Source organism: Erithacus rubecula, assembly GCF_903797595.1.
Source record: "Erithacus rubecula genome assembly, chromosome: 10".
Taxonomy (NCBI): domain Eukaryota; kingdom Metazoa; phylum Chordata; class Aves; order Passeriformes; family Muscicapidae; genus Erithacus; species Erithacus rubecula.
The window spans coordinates 13,874,332-13,895,211 of NC_136662.1; the positions used below are offsets into that span (position 1 = coordinate 13,874,332).

General features: G+C 37.3%; 1 protein-coding gene across 5 annotated transcripts in view; it reads right to left on the minus strand.

Moving 5' to 3' along the window:
- The window catches only part of PRKACB (protein kinase cAMP-activated catalytic subunit beta), a 65,160-nt gene that overhangs the window by 17,576 nt on the left and 26,704 nt on the right, over nucleotides 1–20,880 (minus strand). The window contains exons 1-2 of one of the 5 annotated variants that reach the window (XM_079313741.1): nucleotides 17,400–17,455; nucleotides 15,264–15,355 (exon numbers count right to left, since the gene is read on the minus strand). The exons of 1 other annotated variant lie outside the window; for it this stretch is intronic. In XM_079313741.1, coding sequence (XP_079169867.1) covers nucleotides 15,264–15,355; nucleotides 17,400–17,440 — 133 coding nt within the window. In that variant the 5' untranslated portion in view covers nucleotides 17,441–17,455. Of the gene's footprint in view, nucleotides 1–15,263; nucleotides 15,466–16,494; nucleotides 16,530–16,866; nucleotides 16,917–17,399; nucleotides 17,456–20,880 lie in introns of those variants that run through there. 3 more of the 5 variants (XM_079313742.1, XM_079313740.1, XM_079313739.1) reach the window with 3 other exon arrangements.

Here is a 20,880-nt window from a genome sequence, read left to right on the forward strand (position 1 = left end):
ATAAAATGGAAATTTCATAAAAATTGTCAAAAGTTCTGGCTGACCTCAACACTAGAAGAGTGTTTAAAGCATGATATTCACTCAGCAATTTTATTTTAAGAGAAACAAGCTATATCACAGAGGAACAACATATTCAGTATTTTAAACTCATGGTAAAGAAGAGCAATTAAAACACAGTTTATATCAAATAAACTGGTAAAATTGTATTAAAACTGAGAGCTAAAAATATTTTAGTGGCTAATCAACAAAAAATGTTAAAGCATTTATCCTGTGTGTAGAAAATATTTCCTTTGTTTGTAAGTTATAGAGGTTATTCATGTAATGACTTTTAATTATCCTAATTTGAAGATAGGACAGGATTTCCTGTGGCATGAAATAATTTTCAACACAAAAAATGGAAGTTAGCAATGTCCAAATTCATGTTTGATGATCTTTCTTCCATTAGGAGAACAGAGATGATTGGTTGAGTGAGGAATACTGATATAGTTTTTCAAACATGAATTTACGTCAAAGTGGCACAAATATTTTCTCTTTATGACAAGAAAAAACTCAGGAAAATCATTAAGATTACCAAAATGCTGTGCCTTCAAATTTTGGAGGCTGCTGCTTAGAAGTGAACATTAACACTATATAGCACAAGCAAAAACACAATGTAATTGGTGTTGTTTTTTCATGTTTTTACAGCACATATGTCTTAAATATCCCTCATGCCATCTCTGTTCATATAAATAAATATTTTAAGTTTCCACTTATTTCACATTGAAGTATGACTACTCAGTATTTATAAAAATATACAATGACATTTACAGTCATTTTTGTCTCTGTTCTACTTATGGAATAAAGAATGCTGTTTATGAACTAAATGTGATCCAGCTGGAAATATTCAAATTGTGGATTTGTGAGAAAAATCTCTCATTTCTAGAATACCACTAAGCTACAAGCTCTCCTGCAACAAAACTCCTACCTTGTTCTGCTTTACTTTGGCCTTCTTTTCTTAGAAAGCAACATTGAACTTACATTTTCAAAATAAAGCTACCCAATGGTGATAACTTATCTGAAAATCACTGTATTTTAAAAACAGTTTCATGTTCTGAGCTCTGTTTTATTAAAATCAGTTTCTTCCTCATCAGAGAGTAGATTAAACTATGCCTGGTTCCTCTTCCAGAGGTCACCTGGGCTCCTACACCTCAACACAATTCCACAGGTGCTTTCAAACAGAACTTAGGCAATTTAAGTGCATGCACTTCAGTCATTTCTCAAAACACATTTGGAATTTGAACTTTTGAAAATTATCTCTTAAGTACAAAACAGCAGCTCTTGCTACTGGAGAACACATTTAATTTTTACTTTCAAAATTTACACCAACTGGGTGGCAGTGGCTATTGGTTTTAATGTGATGATGCAAATAAATAGGTGCAATAGATGATGTCTTAGAGGTTTTCCTCAAGTGCACATTTTTAGCCACCTTATATTGTGATGATGTGGCTCTTGTTTGCTTTTCTAGTCTAAACTGTACCTAGCATCTGTGACTTTGGGCACTAATGAAGGAATGAGCATACCAAACGTCTCTATAGGTTCCCCAAGGGTTTGCAGGAACATTCACCCACACAGATGAGATGATGAAGAGAGGAAAGAAAGAGAAGAAGAAAAAAAAGTTTTATGCATTTCCACAACAAACACATAGAAAACACAAATACATTCCACCCTTTCCCCTCCCCACTCAAGAACAGACCCTGTAATAAACCAGTCCTTTCCCACACAGACAGAATGACTCATGCTAAATCACAGAATGTTTGAGCAAAGAAAGAAAAAAAATCACCAAAGGCAGCTAAAATCAGTATGAAAAAAAGATGATGCATCACAGAAATAAGCACAGCTTAGAAAACTTCAGGAGATCAAGTTGGCATCTTTAATAATTAATCTATTCCAAGACATACACATCCACGGAACTGTTGCTAACAATAGTGTATCTATCTTCATCACAGCATGCTGGATCACAATAAAACCTGTAATCGGGTGATCTTCCCACTACTTAGCACTTTGTTCCAGAAGACAGCATGTGTGAATTGCATGGCATGTGGTAGATAGCACAGAAGTGGCAAGCAGTCTCAAAAAAAAAAAAGAAATCACAATCAGATTTCAGTCCTATTACCAGTAACAGCAACTTGACAAGTCTAAACTGCACAGTTGAAGTTACTGTATGCAAAGTGGAATGGACACAGGGGTCTAGTATGGACACCATATGAGTATGATTTAATTTTGTAAGACTATCAGAAAAAAGGAACTAGGGATGTGGATATGCAGGTTCCCATAAACACTGAAGAGCAAGGATCACTTGTTTATGGCTGAGCAAAGATAAGAGTGGGCAAGGAGTGTATGCACAGACCAGCAACAGACACTACTCAGACTGGGTTTACTGGTACAGTAGAAGCTGGAGCACAGGAGACTGAAACCAAAGCAGGAGAAGCTGTTGCCCAAGAAAGGAAATACTAGAAGGAGACAGCAAAGCACAGGTGACAGCACAAGGACCACAGCAGAAATGACTGAACATGGGAGGAAGGGACACCAGCTGGAACCAGAGAGGATGCAGCCATCAGCTGCCCAGGGATTAGGCAAGCACAAACACACAGCACAAACCCAGCCCTTTGTGACCAGCACGAGCAAGCGTTGGCAGGAGAGGCAGGCTCTATGCAGTGCCAACACCCAGAGCAGGAAATCTGGTGAGATTCAGAAGAAGATGGGAAGAAATGGAATAATGACCAAGGACTACAACTGAATGACTTGAAGAAGTCTTGTAACTTCCACCTGCTTCAGTTCCCCTTGGTCAGAAGCAGTGCTACAACCACTGCAACACAAGATCTCAGCTACTCCCTTGCATAACACAAGTAGCTTGTGCAGAGCTATACTTGAAACCAAGGCAACATGAGGATAAGCAGGAAAGTCTGCTGGAACACTGTTCTAAGGGAAGAGGAACCCAAGATCCAGAGGTTCCTAGGTAATGCCAGCATAGGAGAATTAAAGAAAACCTCAAGCAAACAAACCAACAAAATGCAGACAAATGAAAAAACTGCAACATGCAACACTGAAACACCCCTGAAGCCACCCCCAAACAAGACATCATTCTCTATTAGTATATTCACACAGTTGACAATATGTTTGCTTGCTTTATTGATCAAGTTTCCCATGAAAAGTTAACAAGCTTATAAAAGAATTGTTAACTAAGAGTATCAGTACTGTAATAAGTACTTTGACCTAAAACACAGTTCAAGGGTAAGTGAATCAGAAGAAAGTTCCTGAAAAAAAATCAAGAGGGCGAGGACCTCTCAGCTGCAAGATTGCAATGACAGCAGAGGGAAAGGGGTCACAGATGGAGCAGTCCTGAGAGTTACCATGAGTTACTCTGCCTTTCTCCCACCTCCCACATGCACAGTATTTGTTATTCTCAATCACATCTCCCACAAGAGCCAGCAAGCCAGGATTTTTTTTTTTTTTTTTTTTTTTTTTTTTTTTTTTTTTTTTTGGTAAAGGAGAAAAAAAGTATTTGGCTGAGATTCACGGCAAGAAAGCAAGAACTAAACTGATTAAGACTAAACACTGGGCACCATTACAAACCCCCATCTGCTGCGCTAAATGCCAATCTCTGTCTGGTATTTAAAATGCCCTTTATCAAAATACAATTCAAATTTTGTTCCAAAACTGTAATATAATCATTTGAAGTCTGGAGTTAAATGGGCTATTTAATTAAATCATTTAATGGAAAAATGAATATGTATGAAGAGATTCTGGTAAATGTATATTTAATTTTTATAAAAAGTGTATTTATAGCCTTAAACTTTATCAAGATGTATATAGATATACATGTATATAGATACCTCAGTGAATCCTGTGGCTATGACACTGTTATTTCAGATGCAAGTGAGAAGCTTCTGATTCTGGTTCTAAGTCCCATTCTTACACCATTAACCTATCTCAATTTTTAAAAATTTCTCTTTTGATTAGCAGGAATAATAAAAAAAGGCTCAAAATAAGGCCAGTGTTTCAAAATGAACACAGCTAAGCATTGAGTATTATTGTACACTCAGAGGAAGCAGTGTGAGCACCATTTAACAATTTAATAGCTGGAAAACACTTCAAAGCACAATCTAAAATTGTATTGAAACAGACTGCCAACACAACCAAAACACTTTGTTTCTCACAATATGAAAATGGTGGGAGAAAAAATTCCAAGTGATATAAGCCTGGTTGAGGGCAAGTCCATGTTGTCTGAACACTGCACTGAGCACAGCCATTGGCTCTCTCATGAAGTCTGAGAAGCAAGGAGTCTGTCTTATTTCTGCCAAGGCTGGATCAATGAACTGCATCAATTGAATATCTCATTTATCAAGGTTTTGACTTAATATTTCTCTTTATAAACACTAATTATGATGAAAACAGGTGACGCAGAGCAAACCAACTTACTGGCTGAAATGGGTAAGAACCTTCCTTCATTTAAAAAAACCAAACCAAACAACCAAAATCTAACACTCCCCAGAAACAAAGGGCCAAACACACAAAGCAGTTCTGAAAGAGCCCATTTGCCAAAATACAAAACCAGATAGTTCTTAGTAGATACATGATCACGTAAGAATTATTAACTGAATATAAGCTTGCGCTTAAAATGGAAGCGCTAATTATCTAACTGTAAACAGTAAACCTTTCTGTGGAATACTGGAAAGAATGGGGAAGAAGTGGAGAGAGAGAGAGTGAGAGAGAGAGGCAGAGAAAAAGGAGACAAACAGGATAAACATTAAATTAAGACCAGTTAAGGCTGTGATGCCTAAAAACTAGAAGAAGGCACTAGAATTTGATCTTCGTAGGAGCACATTCAGGAGTTAATTTAAAACATGCAGCAATTGTAAAATACAAATTGCTTTTATCCATTACAACTCAATTTTGGAACACAGGCAACATCTTATTTTAATCCTGTCCATGATTTTCATGTTTTGAGCTAAACAGGATTTTGTGAATTTTATAAAAGCGAAGTCAAAACAGTTAAGAGCTCTGTAAAGAACCCAGTTCACCTCTTTACTTGGCTGGTTACACAGCAACAGCCTGCACAAGAGACGTGACAGATTAAGACACCAGAACAGGAGCCAGGTTTTCAGCCATCAGAAATGACACTGATCTTTGCTGAATTCTGTGCAGTAGATACTCTACTGCACACAACCGCCACATTCAGACTGACTTCCTTCTATTTTTGTTGCAGATAATATAATTAATTTCCAAATCCAGTGCACAGTCCTTCTCCCTTGATCTTTTCTGAAATACTAAAGTACTACTTCAAAGGTGATAAACCCTGTGAATGCCAAAAAATAAAATACAAACAGGGACCACTCTGGGAAGACAGAACCAAATCCCAATAACAGAATCACTTAGGACATGAATGCCCGAAATTCTGTTTAAACCCAAATGTATAATGTAAATCAGCAAGGCCAAATGTATAATGCAAAGCAGTAAAGTTTTTCAGTCACAAACACAATCAAATCTTGTACTAGCACTGCTCAGCAGTTATACATGCACATATGTCCCAGTTGAATCATTTTTCCACAAAAGAATAGATATATGAGATAAAACTCTGCTTTCTTAACCTGAAGAAGAGAACCAGACCCAAAGTTCATAAAAATTTACAAACACATACTTTAATAAATGACTTCTCTCTCAGTAGAAGATAAATGCCAAAAGCCCCACATCAGCCGACCAAAAGTTATGATCCAACCTAGGATCTATAATTCAAATCCTTAATTAATAATAAAATGCAAGACTTCCTCAATGCTGATAAGCAGAATATCTTCATCTGAGCATCCATGTATAAGATGTGACAAAGCCTCCTGCAGATTCCTGGTGGCCAAGAGCTGTTCCATCCCACTTTTAGGTATTCTGGTCCTTCAGACTGCCACTTCTCTTTTTTACAAAGTTTCCTTTTCTAATTAAAGTGCTATTAGCAATCTTCTGCTGGCTGATTCGAGTCGGGGATTTTGTTTCAATTCTCTAAATGGATCAGTTAGAACTGGCATTTCAAGTAGTTCTGGAATATGTTAAAACTAGGCTTTGGCTTAATGAAAAGAGTCTCACTCATACCTTCTTCCTGCCCTTTAAGTATTAATTGAAGGAGATGACACATTTGTAAATGTGCTTCCACTCTTGCAGCAATGCAGGCTTAAAGGTCCAAGAAACAGCAGTTTAGTTTGTTAGGCTACAGTTCAGTGTTCACTATGGGCTGAAAAATCCCCACACCAGTCCCATCCTCCCACATTCACTCACTCCTGCATTTCTGTAATGACCTTCCTTGAAAGAGCAAAAGCATTCTTGTGTCTGACTGCCAATTCAGGTCAGGGAGCCAGCTCTGATTAAAAAATAATGAGCAGAAGGCAGGGAGTGACCAGAGAAGCAGCTCCCTCTTCTCTTCTTCTCATGGATGCTTCTCCCGAGGTGAGGGAAGGGGAAATGGGGTGGAAATGGGCAAACACAGGGGACAGAACTGCTCCTTTTCTGCAAGGGTACCAGCTTGTGCTAGTGATAAGACCACAAACTCACTACACTGGATGGTTGAAAAGGCTTCTGAGAAATAATTCTAATTTTAACTTACTGGTTTTCAATTATTGTATTGAACAATTCTATTATCTTAAAATTTAGAACTACTGAATTATGTGTTTAATACAATTACTTTCAATTGCAGTATATAACACTCTCCACTTAAAAAATGTACCCAAACAAAAACAAAAATCTATGTGAGGAAACTTACCATGTAATACACTCAATTCTCATATACTGAGGTACTTCGTAAGCTATCAGGAATTAAGCTGCATTTGTGCAGTACCATCATCTATAGTTGTGGCTGAACTTTATCCAGCAAATAATCTACAATGTTACAACTACCACAGGACCTGGAGTGTAAAAGACCACCTTCCTGTGTGAAATACAGCAGGTATTAATAAAACAAAAGAGAAAACTGAAAACTGTGTGACAATTGTGAAAATTCAAATATCTTTTGTTTCTGCAGTGCATATATTTCCATGGTTACCATGTGCAGAGAGAAAAAAAAAAGAATACAATTTAAGAATGGATTCCAAGAACAACATTTTCTAGGGCACTACTATAAAGTATCTTGTAAATGTATCACATTTTTAAGCAAAGATTTTTAGCAAATTCTAGTAGTTAATTCAAATACACAAATTAATCATATTTTCCTCTTCCAGTCAAAACCATTTACCAAGAAAAATGTTTTCAGCACCTGCTGCAGATTCCCTCTAGTTGAGCTCTCTGCACCATTAAGATTCTGGCCAATTGGTCAGCACCCCCTGCCCTCTCCACACTCCCACATTTCCTCTCTGTAGAAGTTCAGTGCTACAATGGATAACACAGTGCCATGCAGCTATCTCTGAGACCAGGCTTTATGGCTAGATTGTTAGCAACAGTGAGCATAAATCTGCAGGTAGTTGATCTTATCTGTGTACTAATGAATTCCCTGCAAGCAGGGAATAATACCACACACACTCATGCACAAATACCCTTTCCTTTTAGAAGTAACCTTAAGAAGTTTTACTAAACTAACTACTTCCTTCTACTCCAAACCAAACAACTTCAGGGGCTTTTCACTGTATGGATGCATTTAACAAGTTACTTGATAAGAACAACTATTTTGTTGCTTTTTCTGTTTTTTCAAATATTTTATACAAGGCATAAAAACAATAGATGCACCAGTCTTGGTCAATGTGCACTCACATCTAAGTCCTCTTCCCATAAACTACCTTGTCCCAGCCCTTGCATTATTAAAACACCACAAAAATTCTCATATAGATACTTTGGAATCAGCAAGACATCTTCACAGCTGTCAGACTAAATCAGCAAAATATTTCTTCATCTCCTCACAAGATCTGAACTTCTGACACATTGCTGCACTGACGTATCTCCTGCAGAACATGCTTTCAATATTTACAGGAAAGGGTTGCCTGCAGTAACCAGCCAAGCAGGAGTTGTTCATTTATACCCTTAAATAGCAGAGGCTGGCTTCCTGAATAAGGAAGTCTTATGTAAATAAACACATTTCACAATTCAACACATTGGGTGAATAACAAGTTTTTGTTTGTCTCAGGATTAAGTCAAGCAAAAAGTAGGTAAGAATGTTTATTATCCATTCTGATAAAGAATGAGATTTTAGAGAGAAACTGGGTAAATTCAGCACTTATTTGGCATAAAGGCATGCACAAAACTTGCACAGAACTGAGCTGTAAAACCTGGGGAAAAAAAAAAAGCTAAAAAAATTAAACCACATTAATTATTAATGGGTTGGAGTATCTGTCACCAGCTAAAAATGAACAGCAAAAAACTCCAAAAACATTGTGCAAGTAACAAAACTGCTTGTAAGAACCTTCACAATTAAAGCTAGGAAACTCCTGTGAACTTTGGCCTACAACAGCAGGACCAATAGAACCTCTCAGAGTAACCAGCAACAAATATATAAACTATTTGAGATGTTAACTAAAAGCAAGGGCAAACCCCAAATCTTTCTGGTAAAAAAATATACATAAGTAATGTAATGGGGACTAGAGTAAATCAGAGTTCAAGATTACAACATACCAAATACCTTTCCTTTGGAAGAAACCTTGATTCTGTTAATCTCATTTTTTGCTTCTGCCCCAAAACAAGCACTATACACAAGAGACTGTACACTTCGTGGATGCATTTTAAGAATTATGTCAATGCAGCAGCTTTTGTGTTGCCTTTTTCAAATATTTTGTACAAGAACCAGAACAAAATATGAACCCAACTCAAGAAATTGCCCTAGTTTGCTGTCACAGGCTAATGGGTAAAAGGGGAATTTTTGCTGAGAAGCAAGCATTAGTCCCACGAGACACACATAGGAAGATATATGGTTCTGGCACCCGGAAATTCCATGGCATTCTTCCATTTTTTACAATCTTTTGAGCAGTGGGAATAATCAGTTGCTGGTTGCTGTCCCTTGCTGTTAGAAATGTTCTCAATGCACATAACCAATGTATTTATACTGCCTCCCTTCACTCCTTTAACATGCCTATGCTCCAGTGTGCACAAAACTGGACAATATTTCAGCAATGAGCATGGTTCACACCCTTTCCATGTACTGCTCCATCTGTCTACATCCACATCTGGTAACTGCCTTTTGAGTGCAAATGTCTCTACTAGCAATTACCTCTATTTCCAATATTGGAAAGTAGTTGCCCAATCATGTAATTAATTACACTTCAGAATATTAAGCCTATTCTTAGAGAAACAGAAGATTTAGCAGATTATATGTTTCACTCCTGGGAGCTGGGGCTATCAGTTACTTGACCTTACAGTTTTATCTGTTCAAGCTGTTCAAAACAAAAGTCCAAGTCCAAAGAAATTGAAAAACAGCTTTTCCTTTGAGTCTTTCTAGAAGAAAAAAAACTCTAATCATATACCCAGACCTTTTCTGGGGAGAGAAAAACAAAAGGAAATAAAGGGGAAAGAAAAATTAGTCACTTGTACTTGCAATTGAAGAAAATACATATTTTTTTCATCAAGGCTTTGCCTGCATCTTGGCCAGCTTTCACAAGGAAAGCATCTGATTTTATCCGCTGACAGGGTGTAATGTAACACTGCTGCAGTGAAGCCAGCCACAAAAATGCATTGAAAAGCATAAGTGGTTTAAATAGGGAAATGTTTACAGCAAAAACTTAATCTTGATGGAGCAGGAGATAGTCACCCTTCCCATGTTGAAATTAGACTCATTTATAAGCATTTTTGATTAGGAATCGACACCTGTTAAAAGTTGTAGCTATTTATTTCTATTTTTTAATGGAACTGGGAGCCTGCATGTCAAGATGAATAAATTCTACAGATGCAAATTGCAGAATAAATCCACAGGGGACATAAAAAATTCCCAACACTAAAAGAACCACTACCCCTTAAAAAACCCACACCAACAAACAAACAAAAACCCAACATAATTGTTGAGGTTACAAACAACTGTAACCTCTTTCTCCCCTATCTTGTGTGAAATTTATGGCTTTATGACTTAACCATAAGAGAATATCCAAACAAAAATCACCCAAAACTCAGAATTCACAGAGCTAATTTCCACAAATCTCAATTCCTGTGGAGGCTATGACCTAACTGCCATAGAAGAAGAGGAAAATGTGATGGAAAACCCAGCCTGGTAACAGCGGGTGAGCAGTGGAGACTTTGTGACCCCAGGAGAGCCCTCTCCAGGAGCAGACAGGCGGCCGTGTGACACAGAGGAAATGCAGGGAGGCTATGGCTTCCCCCTCCTCCCCAGAGGCTGAGCAGGGGCAGGGGGTGGCAGTGATGTCAGGATGCCATCGTGGCCCTGCAGGGCAAGTGCAGGCTGGCTGTGGGCCTGGCTGGCCACACCAAGTCCCCACCAGGTCCATGCTGTGCTCCCACCCACCAGCATCCCTGCAGGGACGTGGGGAGCACACACTGGGGGCTGGGACCCCTTTCAGGGACAGCCTGCTTTTAGGTTTACCTAAAGAGCCATGAATGATGCTGCACCACAGATCTCCATCACATAGGTACCAAGTACTGAAACACTGCCTTAATAACTGTATCAGTTTTGACATTTGTACTTTGTGCACCAAGGAAATGACAGCCACACTTTCCATTCTGGGGAAGATGACCTCAACACATTTGTATGAGATAAGTATAGACAAGCTGATATTAGATAAGGCAGTGGGATAACTCCTCCCAGTCTTTATCTCATGCCATGTACACAAGTGAAATCTTTGTTAAAACAGTTCTTTAAATTTATAGTATTAAGCAAAACCACATAGACACACATGCACACAAACACCTCATAGATGATTAACTATTCTTTCTTTTCAAAAAATCTGTCTCAAGCCATTTTCCAAAGCTCCAGACTATCCGTTTGAAACAAAAAGGCATCATTTCGGAAACTAGCATATTTGGGCTTTTTGCAAACCATTTTCAAAGCATATCGTTTTCTAAGAAAATTAATTTGCAGAGTCTACATATTGAAAAAAATAACTTTCAATATTATCACTTCATAACTCCATTATATTCAAAGTACCTTATAATAAGTAGTCACGGTGGTTTTGGAAAGTAAATACCTGCCTGATAAGTTTACTAGATCTAGCACAGTATCTCAATTCAAATGAGACTCCCCTCCCTTACTTCCATGAATGACCTCAACTATTCTGCCATCCCAGCATTTAGAAGACTAAAAATCATAGAATAAGCTGGTTCAAATAAAAAACAACAAAAGCCTGTTTAGAAGCTTTAGGTGATGATCACAATAATTTCAGAAGGTTTCTCTGATTTGTATCAATTCACAGAAAATAATTTATTATGAGTGACACAGAAAATTAGGTGAACAGACATGTATATATTCAATCACAAAATTGCCCAAATCTGGTATTTATAAAAGAAAGCTTTAAAATAAAATTTAAACCACTAAATACCAGTCATGCAAAGCAAACTGTTTAATAAAAACCTGCAAATCTTGAATAAGACTAACAATTTTACATAGAAACCCACAGAGAGTCGATTGCAAAAACAAAGAAATCAGCAGTCGATGCAGCTCTGCAGACAAGAAAGGGAAACCTGGTAGATTTTCCCTGATCGTGAAGACGGAACAAAAAATGTGCCAAAAGGGAATAGAAAAGACTTACCATTCATGCTGAAGAGCTAGTTTTCAGAAACATATTGCTCCAAATATTAATCCAACAGTTGATGAAATATGTTAATCTCTACCAAATCAGAGCTTCAATCTCTAAATACACTCACACACTACCCAGAAAGACAGCACACAGAATTCAGAGAGCTGCTCTTCCTTATGAGCTCCTTGTGATGCAAAAAACTATGAAGCACAAGATTCCAGTAGAATATCAAAATTAATATTCAGGACACGGGTATTTGGTTTTTCTCATTAACTACTACTGCTCTGACCAACGCTACCTATTCATGTCTAAAGCAACTCAAAATGGCAGGGGAAAAAAGCATGCAAACACCAGGAGGGTTTAAGATGTTCTCAATTATATCAAGCACTGGTTGTTTCCATGGCAACCTTAGACCAGAATTATCTGTTGACTTGTACCCAACTAGTAGTTATTCTAAAGCTTTAAGCAATTCATACAGTATGCTCTGTACATTATTTCATATTTCACATGCATTTTTCTCTCTCTACACACACACGTATACAAGTAACTATTCAGCTAAATCTAGATAAATCATTCTACTGTATTTGGATGCATACTGGTATCATTTTGAATCAGAGATCAAATTCTTTTGTCTATTCATCACCCATCCACTTTCAATTTAGGGACTTATGAAGATGGTAGATGCACTAGTGGTGCCTCTCCTGACCATTTCAGTTATCTAAGCTTTTGATATTCTCATGCAGACTTGGAAAACACTTTTATTGGTTCAAGAATGCAAGATACACTGATCTTACTGTCTCTACATTCAAAACCAAGCAGCCTGATTTGCCTTTCCTTTTACATTTCAATTTCTCAAGGAGCAACAAGCAACTAAGAAAACAAAGCAGAAATAACAATGCAGGTTCCATATAGTTGCAAGTGGTCACAGTCAAGACTTCTAAACAAAGAATGAAATGCATGGTTCTGATGGCTCCCATCATGTCCCTTTCAGCCTTGGGCAGTGCAGCACAACTGACCTGGTTACCAGCCCAGGCTGCACCATCACGTGTGTGCTCACTCAGCTTTTTAAAACAGCTTTCGAGGCCTGCGGTGCCCTCAGTCACCTCTGCCCTACTGGACTCTGAAGATATTACAAAACACATTAATGTCATGCATCAACCAAGTATCCAAGTCAAGTTGGAGAAATTATATGCTTTATATATCAAAATAATAAAGCAAAGATGTTAAGCTTCAAACTCAACCACTGAAAATCCCCTAAGGCCATAGACCACACGGCAATTTACTCAAACCACAACAGCGACTGACAGCCCAAAGTCCACCCAAACAAGCAGCAAACTCAGAGTTTCAGCAGAATCCTTCCACTTCAGCAAACCCAGAGCTTCAGCAGAAACCACTTGTAAAATAAAAGAAACAGACCTGCTATTGTATTTCACTACAGACAGAAGATATAAATACCTTAACTTCCTTTTCAAATGGATTCTACTTGATGCCCGTAACAACTTCTGAGAAGTCACTTTCCAATTTTTTTTAAAATTAGAATGTTTTTGACTTGAACTTCAAGAGTAACTCATGCTGTCTGCTAAGCAGCTTCACCTAAAACTTTAGAGTAATGTTTCTAAGTTGCAGTGATACTGGCAGAATATTAAGAATATTCAAATATCCTTCCAAGACAAACACTAGCATGTTTCTAAAACACTGCTTATTCATTAAATTTTCTGTGAAATTCATCTAAAAGCTAAATAAAGTGACTCTAGGTAATTCTATGACACTGCACTTTAGATATGATAAACCCCAACAACAAAACAAAATGACCCACAAACAAACAAACCAAAATTAAATTAACAAAAAACCTCTAACACCTTGCTTCTCTTTCACGTTTTACTAACTATTTTCACAGATGATGTATTTTTCTGAAGATCTAATTAGGAGTCAAGAGTAGACAGAAATACTTCCTCCACTGCACTCCTTTTCTTTTCTATCATTCTGGGTACAGTGGTAGCAAAATGAGAACCTTTAAACGTGGACTCAGTTCATGGGTACCTACAGTAATTTATATTACTATTTTTTCAAAATAATCTAGAGATTGAAAGTAGAGTTCCAGGATAAAGACTCAGAACTTCATCCCAAAACCAAAGCTACATATTCACCAAAGCCACCATTCAGTTACCAGCTCAGCAACTTCAGCTCAGAAAACTGCATGCAACTGCTCTGCTTAATTTGGACTTAAAATAGCATTCAGAGAACAGCCATTTTCACCATGTTTATCAAGAGACACGACAGTCCATTTCCTCATCAAACATGTCACACTAGGAAGTCTGCCTTACGAAGATGGGGGGAAAGTAGAGACTTGTACACAAACAGGTCACAATATGTGAGTGTCAGTAGGTCATTAACATTTTTTTTCTTCATGTTATATAAACAAAAAAATGCTTCAGTGTTATTTTTTTCAAACAGCTATTTACATAAAAAAGAGCTTCTACATAAACACAAGTATGTGCCTATTTTTACCAAGCTGAAAATATTCTGGAGAAGTGAAAGCTCAGAATTTATGCACTTTCATCATTTATCTTCCCAACAGAACGAGTCAATTCTTTCCTGTCTCATTTGGGAGACCTAGATTTAATCTATTTTAGATCATTGCATTAACACCTTTTTGTTTCTATGTTTACTGCTTGTCCTCTGAGAATAGATTCACTCCCTACTCATATAATATTTTAAATTTCAAGTAAGAAATATAAATACTGATTTTCTTCATGGTAACACTGTGATGCTAAGCATTTCCAACATGGCCTATCTTCAACTGAAATAATTGTGCTATCTCAAATCCATCAATGAATCTGAATTTTGGAACAAAATTATCATAAATTACCATATTGTAACATTTTAAAACGAGCATTTAACGAGACAAGAATTGCTTTGCAAAATACTACACAGCTTTAAAATTAAAAAATCAAATATCAATTTATTTAGATTGTGGATTTTTAAAAATCTCTTTTATTACACAAAATACTACCATGACAACTTTTAATCCACACAAATAATACTGTAAACTGTTCAGTAATTAAGAAATTAAAGCTAATCAGCATACCAACACTAAGTTAATACATAATAGTTAAAATCAAACACAATTTTATATTGTTTATCACTATATAGAACATCTCTGATGTACATATCCCTTAAAGTAAAACTATGAATTATGAAAATCCCTTTAATTAGAATTTTATTCTGCCCAGCAATGTCTGCCCATTCTGAAGTTTAAACATTCTAGTCTTTAGTCGGAGTCTTCCATTTCTGCTGAACTCACTGATTTAATTTGAAAATGAAATAAGTAATTTAGGAGTAAGAACTGGGGTGAGGGGTGTCAAAACGAGTCAGCTGTGCTTTGACATAAAAAGGAATGCAGGACAAATTCTCCTGCAAGCCACCAGTCCATGAAGGAGCCCCCATCTCCCCACCTGATGCAACACGCTCTTCTTCTTGTTCATACAGCTAGGTAACCAATTACACACCAGTGTTCACACTTCATTCACGAGGCAAACTGAAAGCGAGTACCTATGAGAGAAACAAACCCCTCCCCACACTTACTTGTTTCGTCCCACTTGACAGTGAACTCAGAGCACTGTTGGCTCTCATTTTCCAGAGCCGCTTTCTGCTCATGCGCACCATTCTTGGAGTGCCTATGGAAGAGGCGGTTAGCGAACCCTTCCAGTCTCTGCAGCGCCGTGGCTGTCCCCGTGCCCTGGCTGCAAGGGAGCTCCCTGTGCCCGGCCATCTACACACACCAGCGACTCTCACAAAGCGACACAGACAACATCTCTGGGAGCTGGACAACCCAGCGCCACTAGCAGACACGCATGTGTCGAGCTTCCTGCCTGCACTGTTTGCTAACCACGACTCTCTTCTACTTCCTGTTAAGGAAAGCTCTATGATGTACTGCTTTCAACAGTGAAAAGTATCTTTTCATGTAAATCGAAAAGTGTTTTGTTTTTGAAATAAACAAACAGCAGTAATTTCTTTACTATGCATTCTCAAAGCTTTTTAATGCATTAGATTTTATATTTAAGTATGCATTTTATGTTACAGTACTACAAACAACCTGTTCAGAAATAAAGATCAGAAAGTAGATAGGCATTTTTTTAATTTACCACAACCACGCGTGAAAAAACCAAAAGTAACTATTCTGCAGTTCCTCCCCTGTTACTAAGATGGAGTACTATATCATCACAGCAAACATAACCAGCTGGAATCTAATCATTAGTAATCTCATGCTTTCAACTAAACAACTTCCTAAGCACGGAAGTTACTGGCAAACACTACTGAATAAACTGATTTCATTACTGGAGGAAAAAACCAAAATGTATTATTTTCCTCCCTTATGGATACGGTCAGTTAAGAAGTTGAATTCTATTGCACATTTAAACACAACCACGTTGTACTTTTTCAAACTGGGTTCTACTTACTCTGCAATTGAACCAAACAATTTAACTTTTTGCTGGTAAGATTTCATTCTTTCACAAGAAATCTTCGTATTTTCAACTGTGGAGTAAGTCTAAAAAGTGTAACTTTTAATGACACAAAATATAAGGAAAATTAACTGAAAGCTGTATTTAACATTATAATTATTTGCAAATTATGTAATTTTGCATGCTTACAACAGGTAATACTAAATATTAATTTCTGTGAAAACAGAAACACGTACATTTCTGCACATCTACAACATGGCTTCTTAAAACTTTAGGTTATTCTTCAGAAAGATTGAAATATCTTTTCCACAATCTGTCTCCTGTCTTACAGTCAACACATGTTAAAGACATACCTCTCATTTTTCACCACCATACTTCTCACTGCATAGTTTTCAAATGTCAGCAGATACCCACCCTTGGACATTATATAACCATTTCATAACAGCCCTGTGCCTCAGGAAAAAACCCTCATGCTGACAAACTGCCCATGACAATGATAAAACAATAAAAACGCCAACAGGCAGATTTTACAAATTTGGCTACATTCTTCCTCATGGGCACTGCTATACTTGTGATTGGTCTCAGCCAACACAATCCACTACGTTTCTAGACTCTACACAAAGCCCAGGAGTGTCTTGTGCTTGCAGGCTCCAGATTCTCTGGAAATGCAACTTCTTTCTCCAGCCCCTGGCTCAACATTTGGAACCAACTGACTAAATGCCTACATTCTGCATAGCCATCTGCTAATTTTGGTGAGCATCAGTTATCTGGGTAGTGACCAAACTGCTCTTCCATCAGGATCTAGTGCTGCAAGCTTCCCTTGATGCCACCTCATGCCTTCCATCTTTTCACCTGCTCAGTTCCAAGACCAATTATGACATCCACAACATCCCACTGGTTCAAGGCTCTGCTGCCAGAAACAAGAGGTAGGTAGTGAAGATCATGAGAATGTTTGCCTTACCAGGGGTCACAAATAGGCAGAGAGGATATATTACCAAAGAATAATATATCAAAGAGTAAGTAATTACCAAAGAGTAAGGCCATGCACCTCCCACACAACAATATTAAAAATATTTAGGTCAGCATCAAGATGCTTATTCCCTGCATGGTAATCTCTCTGGAGATGAAGAGCCTCTCTGGAATTGTACAGATGTGCTCCCCCTGTAGCTCACTGCAAATCTTGAGGCATTGAAGGAATCTTTCCAAGAGACCCTCATTCTTTCTAACCTTGGCTGTTTTCTCCAGTAAAGAAAGCTACCTGGTGTGATGGCGTGCTCTACTGTCTCTCTGCTCTCCCATGGTTCTGAGCCTTCACACTACTGTTGTCTTATCTTCAACTAAACCATTTTGTTTCCCTGATCTGAAAGACAGTAATTTACAAAATTCACATTACATAAGTGACAGTCTGCCAGCTATGTCAAGTCCATGGAGAGATGTGGAAACTGCCACAAAGCAACTCTGCCCCACCAAAATTCAGAGCTCTTAGTGCACCCAAATGTCTAACCTGGACACTTGAGGCAGGGGCCAAAAATAAGCATCATAAATACTCATACTTTGACATCACAGAAGTAAGTGGCTCAAGAGAAAACATGTTACCAAAAAGGAATTCTTAGAAGAAATCCTAAGAGAAAACCTGAATTTGCCAGAATTCTATGAACTACATCCAGTGCACACAGTTAGAGAAGTTCTGCACACATAAAACACAAAAAGAAAGTGCTGATCACATTTTAACAGACAGCAATACATTTCCCTAATCTAGGAAATTCTTGGCATTGACTGGCATTGTCCAATGACAATACAAAAGACTACTATGCAAACCCACATCTCACACAGCTTTCAATGTCTTCAAATGAAGTCCATGATTTTTAAAGGTGGAACTTCCTATGTCCTTTTACTTAATCTTGCATCCTATTGACACACTGATCTTCCACTTAATTATTACATCAAATAAATTATATGCTATATAAGAAGAACAGAACGCAAGAAAGAATTTGAAATTTTTGTTCTGTAAGCGATAATGAAGTTCCAATTTCTTGCAGCCAAAGCCAACACTGAAATGCTAATTTCCTTTAGACAGAAATTTCATTTTTACTATCTTCTTTTGCTTCTTCCATTGAATCCTGGCAAAATTTTAAAACACATTCAAAAACTCAGAGCAGTAAGACATTCAACTCTGACTTTGAACACTGCACGTGCAAATTCCAGTATTTTGATAAACAGTAGTTCAGTAAAAACTCTCCCACAATTTTACAAAAAGCAACATCATGATGATAACCAAGGACAAGGGCTAACACAGAGGTCCTCTAAGCTGATAAAAGCAACAAAGTAATTGATACTTTTCCTGATGGCCAACCTACAACCTTGGGCAGATTTCCCAGGGGCGATGTTCTGTGGTGTGTTACAACACACAGCACTATAACCCAGCCACAGACCTTCCAGCTCCCTGCTGGAAAAGAATCTACCAGGTAGCCACATGGAAAATTTATTTTTAATAATCTGGTAAAACAATATTTCTCATTTTCTAAGAAGAAACTCTACCAGTCAAGCTTTAAAAATGAAGGAATTAGAAAGAGAGAACACTCCTCTCCTCAAAGGACCCAGATGGTTGAGTAACAGCATGTTACCATGTGCTGTGACTTTACTTGGAAATCGTTTCAAATATTTTTAAAGCATAATGTGTTTTTCTATATTCAGGCAAAGCAAGACTGTACAAATAACACCATTCTCCAGTGTTTAATAAAGGTTAACCCTGAGAATCTTTCAATCAAGAGTTTTAAAGCCAATTAAATCTATTCCTTGGAAGGACCTAGAAAAATGGGTTTATGATGCAAAATAAATTTCAGATCATCTACAGCTAAATAAAACTTAGGTTTTAATCCAAAATCTTTAAACATCATTTTTCTGGTTTCACGTTCTATTTCTCTAAATAAACATACATTTTCTATCATATTTTAAATTGAAATACTTTCTTTTTTTCCACAGGAGGCCTGTATCTGTATTAAAGGGACATACTGCAACATTTTCTGTGTGATTTTTTGAAATACTTTCTTTTTTTCCACAGGAGGCCTGTATCTGTATTAAAGGGACATACTGCAACATTTTCTGTGTGATTTTTTTTGTAATCAATGGAAAAAATAACTTAAACAAACATTATAAATGACTAATAAAGAACTTTTTTTTCCTAGAGGGTAAAGAAAGTTTATTTATCTGCTTTAAAAATTGATGACTCGATGACACACATTTTCTCCTTTATGCATCAGTTATTTCAAGAAAGAAAAATGAAAATCCAACTTCAGCATTTATTATTTATTACAAAAGGAATGAGCAATTACTTGATACAAAGTGTTAGTGAGGGATCCTCCATTTTTAAGAGCTTGGGGATCTTGCCAAATTTTGCTGGTCTCTTATGAACCAAAAGTATTTGTAAGTTGAAAGATGCAGCAAACACATTTCATAAAAAGAAAACAATTTAAGGGTCTAATTTTGAATTAGCAAAGAAGTTTATAAGCATTTAATGACTCTCAAATTTTTTACACTATATATATAAAAATACTAAAAAACCTGAAGTGTTTGTGCTATAAACCTTAGGCAATATATGCATTATTTTTCTAGTTGTTACATAAACCTTGAGAGGAAAGGACATAAAACAAAGTATACAGATAGCCCTTCTGTAATGTAAATCCCCCCCATCTTCATCCCAAATTATGTAATTGAACACAATCCATTTTGAGTCTTGCCAGGCATGCATATTTCAGAAGGAATTATGGGTAGAAAGACAGAAAAAGGCTCTTGGAAAAGCAGATGTGTTTTTGATTTTCACTGTGCATCCAGCACTATTCCACTGGGCTGCATTTCTTCTCAAACACACGGAAGGAGGAGCACTATTTGCACACAGCTTACAGCTTTAATGGCTCTCCATTTTGAAACAACGATTTTTCAAAATAAACATAAAGAAAATAAACACAATCAGTAACTTCACTGTTGAATGAAACACAAGCAAGCAAACCTATAGAGTTCTACTGTGCCTCTATGGATGCATTTTTCTGACAAGGTTAACCCTTCCTAGAGAGTCCCTCCGAGAGCGGCACCGAGGCTGGGACTGCAGCACCGCTATAAATAGGACTGCCAGGAGGAAGTTGTTGCTATGGAAACACTGGTCATATTTCTATTTTGGCTCTATAGGTCTCTACTGGCATCTACTGTACACCAGTTTAACTGCAGCACACATTTAATACCTTCAGCTCTCATCAGGAAGCATTAATTTAAGCTCACATGGCCAAACAACATAGTTTACTTGTTAATCATGATGATTCAAAATGAATACAACAGTAAGTGACAACTTGGAGAAAAAAAAAAGAAAGAGAAATATCAAATTCAGCATCTGATTTTTTCATATGTAAGCTGAAAGTTCTTATTTTTCCCATCAGTTTTCTTGTCAAAATTTGACAAATTCATAATCTAAGATGATGTGATTTTCTGCGGACACATACCATGGCAGCAGATCAAGTTTCCTCATTTCTACCAACAGATTACCTGGTCTTTTGGAAATCAAATACCTTGTAGTCACAGTCCCAAATCTAGCACTGACAAGAAAAGGACAGAGAACTCTCTCAGTATAAAAGGCACAAAACTGTCCAATTTGCCAAAGACAACTCCTAAGACATCACCCTGCTTGTCTCACAGCTTCCTTCAAGGTGCTGTGCTCACTGATGCTTGCCAATATGACAGTTCAGACTGCA